This window comes from Coturnix japonica, chromosome 3 (assembly GCF_054131305.1).
Source record: "Coturnix japonica strain WE chromosome 3, WE-NBRP24, whole genome shotgun sequence".
NCBI lineage: Eukaryota > Metazoa > Chordata > Aves > Galliformes > Phasianidae > Coturnix > Coturnix japonica.
Window position 1 is genome coordinate 46,226,766 of NC_140665.1, and position 18,941 is coordinate 46,245,706.

At 40.2% G+C, this 18,941-nt stretch overlaps 1 protein-coding gene across 17 annotated transcripts; it reads right to left on the reverse strand.

The window, feature by feature from the left end:
- Positions 1-170: 170 nt before the first annotated feature.
- Positions 171-18,781, reverse strand: KATNA1 (katanin catalytic subunit A1). 17 transcript variants are annotated; one of them, XR_014944782.1, is made up of 14 exons: positions 18,609-18,781; positions 14,462-14,636; positions 13,618-13,775; positions 10,542-10,725; positions 9,529-9,650; positions 8,371-8,476; positions 7,881-8,039; positions 6,612-6,738; positions 5,453-5,587; positions 5,046-5,172; positions 1,567-1,822; positions 1,051-1,146; positions 551-635; positions 171-461 (listed from the first exon to the last, which is right to left on the reverse strand). XR_014944782.1 is itself a non-coding variant. In XM_085543462.1 (12 exons), the coding sequence occupies exons 2-12, from the start codon at positions 14,630-14,632 to the stop codon at positions 1,745-1,747; spliced, it is 1,395 nt and encodes a 464-aa protein (XP_085399588.1). In that variant the 5' UTR covers positions 14,633-14,636; positions 18,609-18,781; the 3' UTR covers positions 1,486-1,744. The 17 variants fall into 17 exon arrangements, 13 of the variants coding, with proteins under 13 accessions (XP_085399588.1, XP_085399590.1, XP_032299112.2 ...); XR_001554133.3 differs by having other exon boundaries at positions 332-461; positions 1,061-1,146; XR_014944784.1 differs by lacking the exons at positions 171-461; positions 551-635; positions 1,051-1,146 and adding an exon at positions 16,678-16,843 and having other exon boundaries at positions 1,486-1,822; positions 8,298-8,476.
- Positions 18,782-18,941: the final 160 nt, after the last annotated feature.

The window sequence follows — 18,941 nt, forward strand, 5'->3', positions numbered from 1 at the left end:
ATGCAGATGGAAATTGAGCAGCTGTTAGTATGTGCTCTTTGCATCCCGACTTATGAAACTATAAACCAAGCACCTGCACCACACCAAGAAGTTTTAACTGCGCTAAACAGCTGCAGCATAAATGAGTGGTTGAGCCTGAGGGCATTGGTGCTGCTTCACAAGTTGGCCTATTTCTTGGACAGAAACATAGCAGTTATCAAACAACAATGCTATGCTATCGAGCTATCAAATCTTACAAACTTCTAGCAGAGGATTTCTGTTTCAGCATGTGCATGTTTTTCCTGATTCAAGAAATCTCCTACCTTTCAGAGGAGGGCCAAGTTGAGCTGGAACAAATCTGAACCATTTTGCAAAATAGTTATGAAGACTCCTTGCCACAGATAACAAGGGAAACTGTCCTGCATGCCAGTTGCTTCAGGTCTCGTTTTCCATACATGAGTTGAGAAGGATACAGGTGCAATCTGAAAGAAAAAAAATAACAAAGATAAGTCACTTTGTAAGACTAGGAAAGGCACATTCCTCTCCTGTTCTTATGAACTGTGGCTCTCACCATAGCTGCCCTGTTGTCTCAGCCTCCGAAGCATCTGTTCCTTTGAACACGTAGAACTCCACTGGATAGGGGCAGGCATCACATTCTGCTTTCCAAAACAAAATGAACTTCTGAGCTATGAATTCAGTATCAATTCCTTTTTCCCATGTACCATATATTACATAGGTGTTCGTTTTGTTAATGTAGCATCAGTTGAGCTAGAAAAACTAAGCTGCTTTTAAAACAAAGTTTACTTTAGAAGTTCCCAAAATAAAGTTTAATTAATTATCACATCTTTAAGTGGCCCTTTGCTGGATTGCTTCCAAGGATTGAAGCTTAAACATTTCCATTTTAACTCAGATGAGACCGAATAGTTTGGTTTGCTTGCAATAAAATGATTTCCAAGAAGAAATTCCCTCCTGTAACACAACTGACAGCTGCATCTTCATTCTCACGTCTAAAAAGGAAGAAGTATTAAGAGAACCTACTCCAAAACAATGCAGCTTTGTCTATATTCTTACCTGAACTTACCAAGATATCACAACTATCCTGGCTTATCAGAACAGCGCTAGCAGAACAAACGTGTAGTGAATGCACCAGTTCTTAAGCTCACAGTACTGTACAATGAAGGAAGGAAAATATGTTAGAAATAACACCAAGAAAGAGTTCATTTTCCCCTCAGACTTACAAGGAGACTACATACGACTGCACCTCCGCTGGCTGCACAGTTAATTTACACTAACTGCATGTATTTAATAGCTTAACTTAATAGCTGAATTGACTAGTAGCATTAAGGGCTGCTGCTTTAAATCTCAGTCTTTGTGCAGGTTCTGTATTTATAGCTTAGACGTCATTTAGTTCCCCCTCATTTATAAACTTTAATCCCATCGATGGCTTTTCACATTTGAGAAAATAACAGGTAACTTTTGAGCAAGCTCAAAGAAAGCTACAGAGAATTTGCATTTTAAAAAAATATTTATTTAGGTATCTGTTGCTCTTAAATTACAAAAGTTAAAAAGAGCACGCAGTGCACTGACACACTGATCACTTCTGAAGGTGTTTTAAGATGTTAGACGGCTTCAAGATAAGACAACTCAGCAGGATCCAAATTCAACTATCCATTTCTCATATTTCTCAATGTCCGCAGCAGATACAGACTTAGAAACCTTCTTTAAAGCTATTTCAAAGTCTTCCATCGTTGTTGGCATGTGCATTTCATCTCGAGAAAGATTTCTTATCTCTTCTGGTGTCAAGCCTTCGATACGCCTTCTCATAGCCATCAACGATGCATCTCTATTAGGTACAAGAAGAGGGGAAGGAAAAGAAGAAAGAAGTTATCCAGTAAGGGACGATGAGTTCACTTGCATAAACAGCTAAGCTGCTGCATTCAAAAAAATGATACAAATAATTCTAAACTTTTATAGGAAGCTCTCTTAGTGCTTGGACAGCCTGCAATACTATGCCATCTGTATTTTTCAACCACTGATATATTATTGCTGGATCTTCCAATAGCTGTTATACTAAATATACAGGCTGGGCAGAAGAGGTGAAGATTAACCTAAGGCCACTGTGTGCCTTCCATGCAGCTGCTGCATACAGCTCTTTTAAACAGGAAAGAGGTGACAGAATGCTTCACTGCTACCATGTACAGAAGAGATACCTGGGAAATTTTCAGTGCTTCAAACATCTCTGACTCCAGCCTATACTTTCAAAACAAAACATCCATCTACAAAACCTTCAGTCTTTGGCCCCTCTAACTTCTGGCCTCAATAAGCATCAAATGCATCATTTCTGTACTGCATTGACTGTGTGTCAATTTCCAACATTAATACAAGAAGTAGCAGATGATGAGCTGAACGCTATCATAAACGGATAATGCTGAAAGAACAGTTCTTGCTGATTCCTTATGATAAAGCTTATTTTAAAAATAAAATACTTAATTTTGTCTAGCAGTGAAAAAAGAAGGGTAAATTCAGGCCAATTCAGGCAATTAAGGCACAGCCTTATCATATCATAGTAGTAAGTCAGGATCCAGGAAGAAAAAAGTCTTACAGGGCATTTTAGAAAGATTCTGTAAGATGGTAACAGCATTTTCTGTTTCAATTTCATCCCGCCAAAGGAAACAATAATTGACAGACTTCTGCATTCTAATTGTGAAGAACTATTTATCAAGTTCATGAATAATACACTAACTAGAACTTTAGAGCAGCAGCAACAACAACAAAGAGCTGCCTTGTTAAATTCCATCTTAGTTAAATGTCACCGTGCTTTGCTGTTGTCATCATTTATGAACTACAAACCAGCCTTACACAATCTGCAATGGAGCAGGGGGGAGTACACTGCGCATCTGATTTAATTCCAGAGCAGCTGCCACCACTTTCTCACATGAAGTCATTTTTCTGACAGTCATTCTAGCTTCAGTACTCAGCACTTCCTCAAACACACTCTTAGTGGCTGGAGAAGCACCAAAGCTATCCTCAAAAAAATGGGAAACCACCCACCAGAATATGCAGTGAGTCTTTTCTATTCCACATGCCTTTCAAGCTGCACTTTGCTCAACAAAACAATTCCAACTCAGTTCCAGCTGCTACCCAATACACAATTGAGATGTAATTTCACATTTCCTGAATATTTTTGCTGTTTTCCTTCCCTCCCTCCCCCCCCCCCCCTTTTTTTTTTTTGTTTTTTAAATGAAGTTCCATCTTAACTCTGTGCTGACTGTTAGGAACCACCCTGGACAGCTCTGACTGCTTTTCACCCTGGCTCAGAAAACACTGGATTTTACTTTAAGTTCTTTAAGGTTGGAGAACAATTTGAACAATCCAGAGTTCTTGGCTCTCTTTTTCCTAAGTTTGGCTTATGTCACTAGCAAGAACTTACATTCCAGATGTTTGAACTTTACCTGTGTTTGTACACTGTGTCTGAACAATATAAAAACCCTGTTAAATTAGCCATACGTCTTCTGTTTCAGTGTAAACAAAGCAATCATGACTAAAAACCCATTTTCCCCAATGCCAACAACAAAGTGTAAATACACAGACTAATTTGAATACTTCCTTATTTATTTCCAATCACAGACATCCAGGCTCCAGCTTCTCTAGATTTCTATTTGCTGTCACCTCATTCTAGAGATAACCACAAATGAAAGACCTGGACGTGTCTGTATTTCCTTTCCTGTACTATTTGTCTAAATGAATTTTGATTAAAATTATAAAAGCAACAGTATAATTAGAAGTCACAAATATTGTAATGATTTTAAACAAGCCTATTAGTATCCAGTGCAGTATGAATTACAAGTAACAAACACTGTATCAGGAAGAGCAAACAGGCAAGAGAAAAAGCAAACTGCAGCTAAACCGCTCAAAGTAGCAGATTAAATAGAGTCTTGTATTACACACAAACCTCTATTAGCACAAACTACTTTTAAAGTACAACCAATGCCAAAACTCTGCAGAGCATCACCACAAATTCTACTCTTAGATCTACACATGAAGCAAATCTGTACCATACTGACTCAGAGCACCTAATGCATTATTTTCCCAGATGCTATGCAAGGATTTTTCGGGATATAATATCAAGCCTCCAGACTCTTCAGTAACCCTCCTGAGAGCACCTTCGGTGTCAGCTTTGCCTACAGGCCACATAGTATGACATACTGTCCTCTCATTTGCACTTGTATTCCTTATACACTTGCAGAGCTGTATAAGGAATCAAGACAAGATGTGGATTTGGTTTTGAGGAGAGTGATGTTCCTAACCTGGAACAGTTATTTCTTTTAGCCTGCTCAAAGTACCGCCCCACAACAGTTGTGTTAGCATGCAATTGGAGGCCTAGGCTTTCAATGCCACTCTTTAGTGCTACCTCCAAATCCTGAACACACAGTTACACAAGCGTTTATAAGATGACAAAAGAATCTGGACAAGTTGCAGTTGTTTGTCACCTGTTGCTGGTTCCATAGTTTGTCATCTCTGCATGAGGGGGAAAAGGATAACTGGGATTAGGCGTAGAAGGTATTTGTATGATAAGAATGCTAACAGAATTCTTGGTTGCATTAGGCAAAGTATTGTCAGCAGGTCAAGAGAGATGATCCTTCCCCCCTTCTCAGGGCTGGTGAGGCCAAACCTGGAGTGCTATGTCCAGTTCTGGGATGCTCAACTTCTATTATCCGTTACTTCAACAGAATATCTGTTTTTATGACCTCAGTGGAATGAATGTAACCCTGAAGGGTTGAAGTCTATCATCCTGTGGATATTCTCCACACAAGGAATTTTATGTACATAAAGGAATGTAGAGTTTTACCTAAATCATACTATGTTGCAACTGCTCTTCATCATTACCTTATGAAAATACCAAACATATGCAAAGATTAATGTAGCTTTTCACCTTTTAGCTGTACGTAGATAGAAGACAAGTTACAATCTGCTCTTATCCAACAACTTAAATTAGTTTTGTTACTTTAAAAACAGCTTTCTCAGTCTGTAGCAGTGGTAACACAAGTGATGTTACGTTAACATACCTGCACACGTTGGTAATGTCTGCACCTGAATAACCCTCCATTTTCTCAGCTATATTTGCAAGGTCAACATCATCAGCCAGTTCCAGCTCCCGCAGATTTATTCTTAGGAGTTCCTCTCTACCTTTTGCTAATTAAAGAACAGAAATCAAGGCTATACAATCTGTTTTGTGAATACAAATAGTAAATTGAGAGCTAAGGAGGAAGGATGACCAAAGGATACTGCACTTGCTATAAAAGTAACAACATTCAAAGCTTAGATTTAACCCTATTCTGAATTCATAAATAACTGTGCATACATGTATCAACAGGATTATTTATTTAAACAAACAAGCGATCAAAACAAAAGAAAGATTGACACAGCTTTGATTTCAGTCTTTTCAGCCCCTCCTCTCCACAAATCTTTATACCTGATGGTAACGGAATGTAAATTCTCTTTTCTAGTCTTCTTCTCAGGGCTTCATCAATATCCCAAGGAAAATTAGTAGCTGCAAGTACCATGACCATTTTAGAAGGGTCATCATTTTCTGTGGCTCCTCCAACACCTGCATTTGAGAAAAGGAGAAGTAAAATGTACATACGCTTATATTAAGTTTGGCACACATAATAATACCCACGTTCTATAATATTAAAGCAGCAGACCAAGTGCAAAAGAAAGGATATAGTGCAATAAAATTCCAGTTCTTACAGTTCTTATCATACTGTAAGTAAACACAGAGACTCAGTTCAGTTAGAACTGAGTTTGGCTGTATGGGGTCAGGACACAACTGACCCCACAAGTCACAACTACAACACTTCTACAGTAGTTATTCCCATTTCCCATTACAGCATTTGGAATTTTCACACCAATGTCATGTAATGTCTTGCAGGGAGAAAGGGACCAGCCACAAATACAAACCAACTAAGCACCAGAATCACCTCACCTCGACAGTATTCATTAAGAGCCATGTTAAACCAGCACTAATCCCCTACAAAAGTTTCTTCATTTCTGAATTCAGGCCAAATGTTTTACATACTTGGGTGGATTCTTACAAACTGCTGCTGAAGTGACTGTTCAAATTTGTTGAATTAAATCACAATTTCTTCAAGACCGAGAGACCACTTCAATCTCCAAAGCACTACAAAACTGCAGCTTAATTAAGAAGTATAATGATTGTCTTTGTTGAAGTTTAAATTGAAACAGCTGACAGTTATTTTGAACCACTTCTTCAAAACCAAGTAAAAAGCAGATAATATTCTAGGTAACAACTCAAATGCCGTCCTGGCTGCTACATTTAAATATGAGGAAGATACTTTCTTCCTTCTGCAGCGTTGAAATCTTGCATTCTCTACTGAATCTTTCTTATTGTGGGTTAATATCTGAGGTCCTTGCTCAGATGATGAAAGACAGTTACATAATAGGTTGTTATTTTCTTTCTTCCATACTGGCAGTTGGAATGGCATACTGGTATGTTTTTACTCCAATTTTATGTAAGCCTCTCAATTAAACTGCTTCTGGAGAAAGAAGTTTGGATTTATTTATTTTCCTCCCTCAAGTTTCCTCCAGCCCTGAGGGATTAGGTTATTTACCATCCATCTGAACTAGCAGTTCTGCTTTCACACGTCGGCTGGCCTCATGCTCTTCTGAAGTTCCCCGTCGACTACAGATAGAGTCTATTTCATCAATAAATATGGTTGTTGGGGCATAAAATCGAGCCTAAAGGAAACAAAAGATAAAGGAGAAAGTGAAAAGGCAGCCTACTCACATTTAATAAACAGCAACACAAGTCAGACCAGAGTAACGAAACATTTATCCCAATAAATCAGCTCCTAAGTATCAAACAGTACCCAACCTCCTGCCTCTGACCATTGTACACAGTCATGAAGCTGTATATCCATTAGTGACATTTGAGCAGAGTAGATTTTGGCAGTTATAATTGCTAGGACTAGAACAAACATTTGATAAGGCTAAATTTTCACACAATAGGAATATAATTTCTAATTTTGTGAAAGATGTCACAGAATATCTGAATAAGAACTCTGGTAAAGTTAGACACACCATTAGTCCTAAGACACCTTGACATGGAACCTGCCCAAGAAACAGATCAGCTACAAAGTAACCTTCACCTTTCTGAGAATGAAGGAAGTTAAACAAGAGTTTCTGATAGTAAAGTCACTGTCCTACAGCAGTTACACTATATGTCCTTGTTTACACTCATTTCTGACTGATGGTCATTATATTAATTTATTTAATATGGTCACACTGTATTGCAAAATCTCTTTCCTGACTACTGTAACTGCAGCTTTGCTGCCCCTTTCAGCACTGGACATGCTGGCAAACACTGCATACAAGCCTGGTAACACAGAGAAAATAGCATGTGTTCCAAGCTGTTTTCAAGTGTTACGAGCTCTGAAGCCAACTACATACTTCATACAGTTTAAATGTCAGCTTATTTTAAAGTACAACAACAAAAAAGCCACCCACAACAAAACATGCATAGTTTAAGTAGGCTTCCCATCCAGAAAGCAATTATATTCAATTTCCAGATTTACCTTCATGTTTGTTCTGCAGTACTCATCAGCTCAGATAGTAACTCTACTCTCTACCATAACAAGATAACCCTGAAAATAAAACGATCCATTTTTTTCAGTTAAGAAGCTGTACACTAACAACTAGATTTTCAATGTACGAAGCCAATTCATAAGGTTCCAAAGCATCTGAAGTTTGGAGTGCTTTTTTTGTTGTTTTGTTTTTCTAATTTATATACGCTACAAATTCTAAACCTTGCCAAGGTTTTACTGTTCCAGAAGTAATTCTGCTTCATCATTTCACTACTTATGTTAAGAAATTTCACTCACCATTTCAAAGAGCAAACGAACAAGTTTCTCAGATTCTCCCCTGTATTTTGAGGTAAGTGTGGAAGAAGAAACATTGAAAAAAGTAGTCTTGCATTCAGTTGCTACAGCTTTTGCCAGAAGGGTCTTTCCAGTACCAGGAGGACCAACCATCAGCACACCCTATCAAAATAAGAGAAGAACCATAGTTAGGACAAGAATCTAAACAGACAATTCCACAGTTTGATTAACAGCACAATAATAGGAATGCCAGATGTAAAATTTCTATATAAAAGTTACTCAAAGGTAAGTAATTATTATTGCTTACTTGCAACAAAACAGCTGAAGATAGGAAATATCTGACACCATTATTTTGTTAGTAATATTTGCCATAATTTTATTATTAAAAAGTTGAAAGAATTTATATAAACTGTAAGACACCTGTAATTTCTTGTTGCTCCAAGATCCAATCCCAGAATCCTACTTATGATCACAGGATCAGATTTTTTCATACCTTCCATGGTCTTCTAATTCCCTTAAAAAACTCCGGCATCCACATTGGTAAAACTACAGCTTCCTTGAGCAGTTTTTTAGCTTCTACTAAATCAGCAATGTCATCCCTGACAAGAAACAGAAAGTTGTTTCACAGATTCAGACAGGCTGCAAAAGAATCAGTCCACAGTTCAAATTGATGCACAACTGAACTTGTTATTTGCCTGATTTATAGAAGAATCATTATATGAATATAACGATTTAATGAAGTTTTAGTGGTAAAACCCAGTGACTACTGCCAAGAACCAGTTGATGGACTCCAGCTGGTTGCAAAAATCAAAAAACAGACATTCACTATTTCACTCAAACATCACTAATGATATTCACAGAAAGAATAAGCAAAATAAAGCATTTTGGGTAAACTTATATAAGCCAAATTATGCTTTTCTCTTTTGCTGACAGGTTGGCTGATTCTGAAACTTAAATAGCATCTTCTATCAATAAGAAAACCAGGCACTAAAGGCTCGTAAACGGAGAAGTTGTAATTTAAGATTTAGTATACAAATAGCACGATATATTCACACACTGAGCTGAGAGACGTGTCAGTTGTCCTACACACACACAGTTCTTAGGGTCTGTGGGAGTGTTCAGGTTTTTTAAGCCTACTTTATTTGCCAGATTTTTGCTCATTTAATCCCCACAAAATCACTTAAGCTTGGAAACATTCAGAACACAAAACAACCTTTGTATAAGGTTTAATATTTAACACATTTATGTAAAGGCGTTGACACGTGGTTATATTTCATACTGGCAGTCACGTCACATCCAGTGAGACCTCAAAGGGTTCCTATATTGACACAATTTCTTTGTAAATCCGTTTTCTTTCTTGGTATGTCCCTGGGTAGCAAAACTGGTTTTTTAAAAATGAATCTTTTACATTGCAAAATATTATCCCCTACATTGGTTTCAGGACTCTTAGAAAAGACTGTGAAGCTTTGCTTGGGTGACTGAAAAGTGCTAAAAATATTCAACTACTCAAGAGGCTTAGCTGACCACTTAATGAGTAAGAAAGGCTTGTATGTACCTCTTATATGTAAAGAATTAAGTACTTAGCTTATTCTACCATATCACAAAGAGCAAAAAGATACAATTAAGATCTGGCAGCAGTATTCAAACTTACCATCGAATGTTGGGATTTTGAGAAATTATATCTCTTTCCAAAGCTTCTACTAAATCTTTATCGTATCCAGTACTATCAAATTTCTTTGGTTCAGACTCTGAAATTTCAGATGTGGGTTTGTTCTACATAGAAGGAATACAGCAGCGTAAATACATAACAAATGTTATAAAAATCTATTAGTAGCATCACTAAGTCCATGAGTTTTTCAGAGGTGACACAGAACAGCACGGAAGCTGTGAGGTGCCCATACACTGTACTATCTGTTTGGTTTACCCACACTTCTGCACTACCCTAGTTCAGCTTCCTTCTCCCCAGAGACACACACCGCACTGATGCAATTTCTTTGCTTCAGTTAATTATACATTCAAAGAGCAAGCACTGACAGAACAGGGAAAAAGAAAAGAAACAAAACAAAGAAAATCCCACACCATCCTGTCTCAGCATGTGTATTTTCTTCTGAGTGATGATCACTCAGAGAATGCGATATAACTCCTACTAACTAAAATCAGGGAACTTCAGAGGTAAACCTTCCTGTCCTGGTAGTTTACGCTGTTTCCATGGGTCACCACATAAGATTGCTGGATGTGAGAGAAACTCCAGCATATGGGAAGTTGACTTATTCCAATTGTGAAAAACAATGTACTTAGTGTTAGATGTCTTACTTCAATCATCAGCTAAATTTATGGAAATCAGACCATAAGCAAAAATCAAAAAGAATGGATCTTGGGTCTTTCTCTTTCATGATATATGCCAGATTTGTTTGCTTTAAACTGAGAAGAGTCTGGAGCCAGTAACAGACCTCAACATAAAACAATCAAAAAATTCTGCCTCTAAGATTAAATAAATTCTGAAATGCTTTTCAACAAGTATGTCAACTTCAGCCTAAAATATACATGAGCAATACAGACTCACCAAGACATTACATTTGAACAAGCTCCATGGACAATGGTTTCAGTAATGCAGTGATATAATCTCTTACAATTAACTTAAAATGAAGCTGTCTACAAACTCACCTTCTCCTCTTTTCCTTTATTCTGCTGATCCTTTTTCTCCCGGCCACGGACTGCCTTTCCTTTATCATTGGGATTTCGAGAAGATGGACGGTGAGGGCCTCTAACAGCTGCACTTATGCGATTATTGTGACCTCTGCAATCGCTGTATTGAGCAGACTGACGTTTTCTGGGTCCTGGTGAAGATCTAATTAGTTGTAACACATGCAAAAAGCCTCAGTGTAAAGCCATCAGTGAGCACTAAACATTGTTTTGCTCAAGATAAGAATCCATGTACGTTAATATATTTCACTCACATCAATTAAAGGTACCAACAATGTTACTGAACTATGATGGCCAGAAACAAGACAAACATTTTTACATAGTCACTAAAAATTCACTTTCCTTTTGCCATAATCTCCAAGGCTCATTATATACTTAAAGCAAAGTCTTTTCATATTTCACAAATAAAAGCAATTCTGCCATTCTGCCTAGAAAAATGTAAACAAACACAATATATTTTATCCTTATTACAACTGTCCTCATTTTCCCACCCACAGAAACAAAAGTTTCTTGGGAATGACAGCATTATTTTTACATCCTTAACAGGGGAAAAGAAAGGAAGAAAAAAAAATCCAATCTCTCCCATTACTGTCCATCGTTCTATTGATGGAATAGCTTAGGACTACATAAAAGAGAAGACAACTCGCAACGTTACAACCATTTTTGCTTTAAAGAGAAATGCAGAGAAACACAAAATGACATCAAAAGCATTTCTGAACACAATCAAGATCTCTTATCAAGATTGTCCAAAGGAAAAGTGCTCACTAATTTGTCCTTATCTCTCAAAGTGCACTTCTCAGAACCAGCAGCTTAGAAGAGGAAAATGAATGTAGTCTAGATATTCCTGTTGTAATTCAAGGAAACACGATTATTTAGGTTGGATGGGGCTTCTTGAAATCACCTAGTCCAATGTCCTTGACCAACCAGGGTTAGCTACAGCAGGTTGCTGAGGGCTGCGTCCAGTCAGATTTTGATTCTAACTACAGAGACTACAGCCTCTGTGGGCGACCTGTTTTTAGTCTGTTCCCACAACAAAAAAGCATTTTGTTACGCTGTGGTGGAATTTTTTGCACTTTTTACATCTTACTTTACATCTTACTTTCTGTCCTGTTACTGACTAGACACTACTGAGAAGAGTCTGGCTTCCTATTTTCACTCCCTCTCATTAGTTATTTATACACATTAACAAGACTCCCCCAAGCTTTCTCTTCCCCAAGTAGAAGACTCCCAGCTCCTTCAGCCTCTCCTCGTAAGAAGTATGTAACTATCTTTGCTGGTCTGTGCTGAACTTGCTCCACAAACTCCACCTCTCTTATACTGGGAGACCCAGAACTAGGCAAAGTGCTCCAGGTATAGTGACTTGCTTCTAGGTAGGCTTCCTACCACTGATTACAACCCTCTGAGCTCAGTCATTCAGCAAGTTTTTAAATCCATTTATACTGTTCACTTATTTAACTCATATTTTGTCAGCCTGAGATGATGCTGTGGAGACAGTATCAAAGGCTCTACTGAAGTTGAGGTAAATGGCATCTACTGCTCAGCCATTATCCACCAAGTTAGTCACCTCATTATAAAGGATAATGAGGTTGGTCAAGTATCATTTCCTCTTTGTAAATCCATGCTGATGACTCCTGATAACCTGATTGTCCTTCATGTATTTGGAAATGTCTTCCACAAGGACTCTCCCTACCATCTTCCCAAGGATTATTTGCCTATGTCCAAAGCACTCTTCCTTGTTCACTCCTTAACTACCTGCGTCAGGAAGCCACCATCAGTGCACTCAAGAACTCTCCCAGATTACTTGAGCTCTGCTGTGCTGTCTTGATAGTGGGTGTCAGGCCCTGATATGCGTGAGACTTCCTGTTTGAAATTAGACTGCTCCGAGATTCAAACATCCATTAAGCACATACAAATAAACCAGTATCATAATGGACTTCATTTTTCTATATCCAGGTACTTTCCGATATCCAGTACATTCACAGATACACTTTTTCCATAGGAGTTCCTAAAATTCCAGCATCAATGAGCTACCAGCCAAGTTTAAGTTTAGGGATGTTTCTATAGAACAGAAAATGGAAAAGTGATTTGGAAAGCATTTATCCAAATCAGAAGATGTGTTTTGACATTTCATTTAAGATTAATCAGGATAAATTACCTTCATAATAGTTGAATTTAACTTATTCACAGGAGAAGGTTTGTCAAAAGCATACAATCGCTTCAAGTGAAATGCAAGTTAGGTACCAAGAATATGCTAATGATAAGATTATAAGCATTAAAGTCTTTTCACTCTCCAAATGAAGTATTTACCAACCTACACTTGTGTTTATGAATATTTAGCCACCTCTGGATTCCATCACAAAGCTCAAAGTAAAGGAATAATCTGTTCTGACACCTCAGTTCCATCAAAATTAGTGTGTTCTGCTATCTCAGTATAGAAACCTACAGAAAGTATTCCAACACAACATGACCAGTTTTCACTGTGGCTTTTTCATATTTACAACAACCCACCACCTAACCAGCTGGCACAGTAAACGGAACAGAAAGAGTTCTGTCCACCAAGACTTTTCCTTTTTAGAGGTGTTCCAAAGTTATTAAATGAGATAAACAGAAACAATGTGAACAAAAGACCCATTTCTTTCAGAAAGCAGGCTTAAAATAAATCTGTGAGAAATAGCCTGTAAGCACAGAGCCTCAAAGAACAATCTGACCATACAGCTATGTAGGTCTAACAGTTACATTCTGTCAAAACACACAGTTCCACACCTGTCTTGCATGCTCTCCTGTCCTGTCCTTCATGCTATCTCTACCAGTTGTTACAAACTCCAGCTAAGTAGTGCAGAAAGCCACCCTCAGGCAAAACAAAACAGAACAAGCAAACGAGATTTTGTTGGTTTGGGTTTTTGTTTTGCTTAACAAAAAACTATGCAGCTGGTGCGTTATATAACTCACATAAACTCTGGAACAAAATCTTCACAGGAACAGGCTGAAGTCAAAGTACACTTTGCACCGATAAGTGTTAATACAAGTTACTTCTTACCTCCGCTCAGCAGGTACTGGCAAAGACCAGACTTCTGCATCATTAGCTGGTAGTTCTTGTTGTGAAGCTTTCAGTGGAGTACTGTCTAGTTTAAAACTCTCTAGTGTTTTCATGATATCTTTCACGTGCTTAGCTTCCACGCTTATCTCCTGCCAAACCTGATAAATAGGGAAAAAACAACAAAAAAAGTGGATTAAACACAGTGGAACTAAGTAAGTTTGAAGCAGACTTCTGCTTAAGACTAAGTAATGCCTGGATGGTCTTCACAAAGTTTTGTAAACTACCTGATCCTACTTTGCTAAACCATTAAAAACGTCCTTCTGTTTTTCCCAGGATTAAGGAAAAGATTTTGAATTAAATACTAATGAGACATTTGACAAACTTTGTTTAATAAACATTATACATGAAAAGAGAACGCAACTTTATAGAGGGAACGTCAATGAAGAATTAACGTCTTGTGATAAGGATAAATTAATATGGAAGCCACAGGTCAGTTTCAATTAAGGATCTGTAAGTCACACTACTGAAACAGGGATTACGTGAAATATGATTGCTGAGAACAGTACTAGCTAGAAAAAAACCCAAAACTTCAGCACAGCAGGGGCACAGATCAGCAAGAAGAAGACAAGGCAGACAGTGCAATGGCTCCTCACGGATGTGTTTCATAGTCTACTTCATCAGTATCAGAGCATAACAAAGCCTTAAATATATACATACTACAATACTACAGTTTATCAGAGAATTATATAAATCTTTTTATACTTCTGTTCACCACCAACAAAGCACTTTTCTGCTAGTTTAATGCTTTACCCTCAGAATGATGTCCCAGAAATGGATTATTTACCTGTTGCCACTTCTGCTGCAGGTACGTATCTCTGACAGAGTAGAGGTATTTATTCATCTGGTCAAGAACTCCCTGATAGTAGACCATTGCAGAGTCATAGTTTCCCAGTAAGGCATATTCACGGGCCAGCTTTACATTCTCACTGATCATAACAAGGCTCATGTTCAACATGAAGCTGAAAAAGACAGCAAACACTTACATTAATGAAAAAATCCAGGAGGAAAAAACATTTTCGCAACTATTTTTACATTATTGTTACCCTAACAATCATATCTAAATATAGAAGTGGGAAATACTTTGTTAATAAAAGAGTTCTAGAATGTATGTCGTCCATACAGAAAGTTAATTGTTTCTCTATTGAAAGAAGTGGAACTTCTCATTTCACGCAAGACAGACTCTGTTGAAAAGTATATGCAAAACATGCAGATTTAATGCATGTTCACAAGCCAAAACTGCACACTCTCCTTCCCTCTTTGCACTACTGTAAGATAATTCGGTATCTTACTGTTAGTGCTAAAACATCCTCTGTTCTATAACCATACTCGATAAGAAAAAAAAGAAGAAAAAAACAAACAAAAAAACACCCACAGCCAAAAAGCCCCAAACTTTCCTCCAGATGTGTTAGTGCTACAACTATTACCACAAGTACAGCAACAACTGGACTAGAATAGAATATCAAGCAAAAACAGGAGTAACTCAGACTCAGTCTTCCCAATTCAGCCTTTGTTCATACAGCAGTTCTCCTCTGTTTTACATTTCATTTACATATCTCATTCCACACCTGCACCATCTCTATCCTTCCCATTGCTTACTCACCAAGAACTGACCTGCTCTCCTCCAAATTGCCTAGAACCAAGCACAGAAAACACCAAAATAAGCAAATAAAGAAGCCTGTGAGAGTTGTCTTGCTCTCATTTCAGTACCTTTACCCAGGACCAGTAAGGAGCAATTGCAGACAAGCAATTACTGCTAAGCCCTGGGATGAAGCATACTTGATACAGATCAACTATTTAAAGAATGTAAGAGGCACTGAATTCACACGCACAATAAAAGGACTTAAAACCAAACATATTTCAAGACCAGGTCATGGTCAAAATTGGACACATTAGCAGAGGTGTCAGAAGTCGTACTGCACACCAGATAATCCACAGCTAAAATGTGATGTTCCCTCCGTAAGGAGGAATCACAGAATTATCAATGTTGGAAAAGACCTAGAAGATCATCTAGTCCAACCATCACCAATACTTCCCAGTTAAACCATATCCCCCAACACAACATCCAAACGTTTCTTGAACACCTCCATGGTCGGTGACTCCACCACCTCCCTGGGCAGTGCATTCCAGTGCCTAAAGGAGGAGCTGCTAAGTACAAATCAAACATTTTAAGGTTTCCGCTCCTCCTTTTTCTTTTCTCCTCCCACGTAACTTTATGCATGGATAAATAAATGCTGATCCGTTTTTAAGCCAACACAACTTTCTCCTTCCTTTCTCCACCTGCCTGGTTCCCCTCAAAGCAGGAAGCTGCTGAGAAAAGCTTCAGCCCTAGCAGCAAAATTTGGCAGCAGTGGAGTTGGCGAGCAGCCCCACTAGCCCATGTGTACCCACGTGCAGGGCCATGCAGGAGGGATGGCACCTGCAGGGCTGGGCCTGGAAGCTCACTACTAGAGCCTGCACCACACAGCTCATTCTGCCCAGAGACCTGCTGAGCCTGCCACAGCCGCATCTGCAAACTGGGATGGTTCCCGTGACCAGCAACTACAAAGCCTGCCATGTCCCTGTGTGATTAAGCTCTGGAGACACAACTTGACTTGGGAGTATTGCTGCGTTTTTTAACCTCAGGAGAAAGAGCCTGAAGATATTTGTCAACACCTGCCTGGATCATCACGCAGATGTTACCAAAGTTGTACTACTATATTTAGGAGCAAGCTTTTCCACCCGTGCTCATCCTACCAGATACACCTGTTTGCCTGTCCTGAGAATTCAAACCCATGACTAACACCTCTGAAATCACAAGTTGAGCAAGATGCTAATAAACATTCTAAAAATCAAGTAACAGCAAGTTACCAGAGCCAAAACAGCCTTTCAAACACAGTGAGAAGCAGTACGCAAACAGAATACTGCAGAACGATCAGAGCAGAACAGCAATTCTGCTTGAATATCAGAGATGGGACACAGAGCGTAATAAAACAATGCATGAGTTGGTTCATGTTGACTCACAAGAAGAGCAGAGGTTGGAGCAGCTCCCAGACACGTGCCTCCCGTGCAGGACAGCTGCTGGCTCAGCCCATGTCTGGACACGCTGTTGTGGCTTGCAGACAGCAGCACCAGAGTGGGTCCACTAATGCAAGCTCACAGCTTGCTGCAACTGCAGATGCTGAAGCGGCTTCAAGACAGGCAGGAGACGGAGTTAGAGCACTAATCTGAAAGCTGATTAAGGTTCGCAGCATGAAGCAGGCTGTGGCAGCTCACAGTACCATAGAAGATTCATGTGAGAGAGGTGTGAGCACACACAGACCCAGAGCTAAGCCAGACCTGAAGAAATTCAGGAAACAATTTGAGAAAAATAATCTAATTTGTAACCACTTAATTTGCAGAGTGTTTACAAATACCTGGTGCTGTCACGTAGCCGGATGTCAGAGCAGCAGGAACACACTTATCAGCTACAACCTTCCCGTGAATCACCCCCTGCAAAATTATCTACGTTCCAACAGCCACTGGAGGAGCAATGGGCTTGTAAAGCTCACCACACAACCAGCCTAAGAACTCGGACTTGTAGCTTAATTCCACGCATGTACACACACCACTCGCCCTCTCTGAACTGGCTGTAAACATTTTCGGTTCCCATAGACCGATACAAATGAAACTCGTCACGCCTTAACCCACCTCCAGCAACAAAACACATCCATACATTTTATCATCTGCTCTAAGCACCTGAAATGTTCCTAAGGTCTGAAACTGTCAAGAGCGGTGTGGGAGGAATCATTTCCAGCAATAACTTTATGAAATTATCAAGAAGTACACAAAGTTCTTCACACTGGTGCACAAGGATTTAGGGAGTCCAACATGATTTCAACAATGTTTCACAAAGAAATCCCACCGTACACGCACAAAGAGGAAAAAAAAAGATCCAGAGCTGCCAGGAAGGAAGCACAAAGCCAAAGGCTGTCAGCTGCCGTGGGTCTCCCAACCCTCTGTTGATGCAGAACAGCACAAGCCACACAAGGACTGTATTCCTGCAGAACCCTCTGGTCAGACTTATGCATCTGGCCTACACCAGCAGCAGGGTTGTGGCAGAGCTCACACTCCTGTTAGGCAGGCTCTGACACCACAGCAGCCATGTGAGACTCACAAAGTTCCCTCCATAAACGCAGGAAGGGGAAACCAGCAGTAAGAGCTCTCGGGAGCCAATTTATGTTCCTAGCACACCGTCCCATAGGTGGGCCCACACACCTCTGAGATCCCTTCCAGATCTACTACCCCACTCCACAACACACACTGTGAGCAGCTTCTGCTATCAACAAGTGCTCCTGCTGATTGCTTGAGAAACACGACTCTCGCTGGGTTTACCCACACTGACTGCTCCTCAAACACTGCGTTTAACGGTAGTGAGAGACAGCCGGCTGAAACACTGCACACTCCACATAGGCAAAACTTCCTCGCGTACACGGACAACGCTGTGTTTTCAATACTGAGCTTTTCATAAGACTCTGAAACAACCACGATACTTGCTCCCGTTTCACGAGACCAGCACTCCGAGACAACCAGAACCACGACAACGAACTTCTCAGCAAGAAGGAAACTTCTCAGCTGAAAGGAAAAGGCAACATGGAAATCTAAAATATAGGCAAAAATAAATAAAGAAATAAATAAAAGGCAGGAGGTGGGGAGAAGCGAGCACAAAGCCAAATCCAGCTCCTCAGGCAGCCCCGGCCAGGAGCCCCGCGGGACACGCAGCGCCCCTCGGCCGCCCAAGGCACGGCAGCGAGGGGGAGCGGGGAGCACTTCGGGGTGCTCGCAGACGTCGCGACAACAACGACCGCGTTCTCCGCCGGTCCTTAGGCCGGAGGGCACAGCCGAAGCCCCGGCCCGACCCTCCGGCCCTACGCGCAGCCCCGGCCACGCGGCGGCAGGTGCCGGGCAGCCCTCACCTCGGGAAGGCGGCCCCGCGCGACGGCCGCCAGCGGAGGACGGGGACGGGGACGCTCCACGTTGGAGTGAACGCCGCGGGTCTCACCCGCACGGCCCACAGCCCGGCAGCAGCTCCCTCGTCCCTCCGCCTTCCTTCTCTCCTCCGGCTCGGTAACCCCGCCCAGCTCCGCCCGCCTCCTGCCGCCGCCGCCGGTTTGAAGGCAAATCCGCTGCGTCACTTCCAGGCGGTGCTACTCATCGGTATCGCGTTGGCACCCGATGAACATCGCTGTTTCAGAGTTACTGCTGGCTGAGAGGAGATTGCGGTGCTTTAAAAGGGAAAAAAAAGGGAA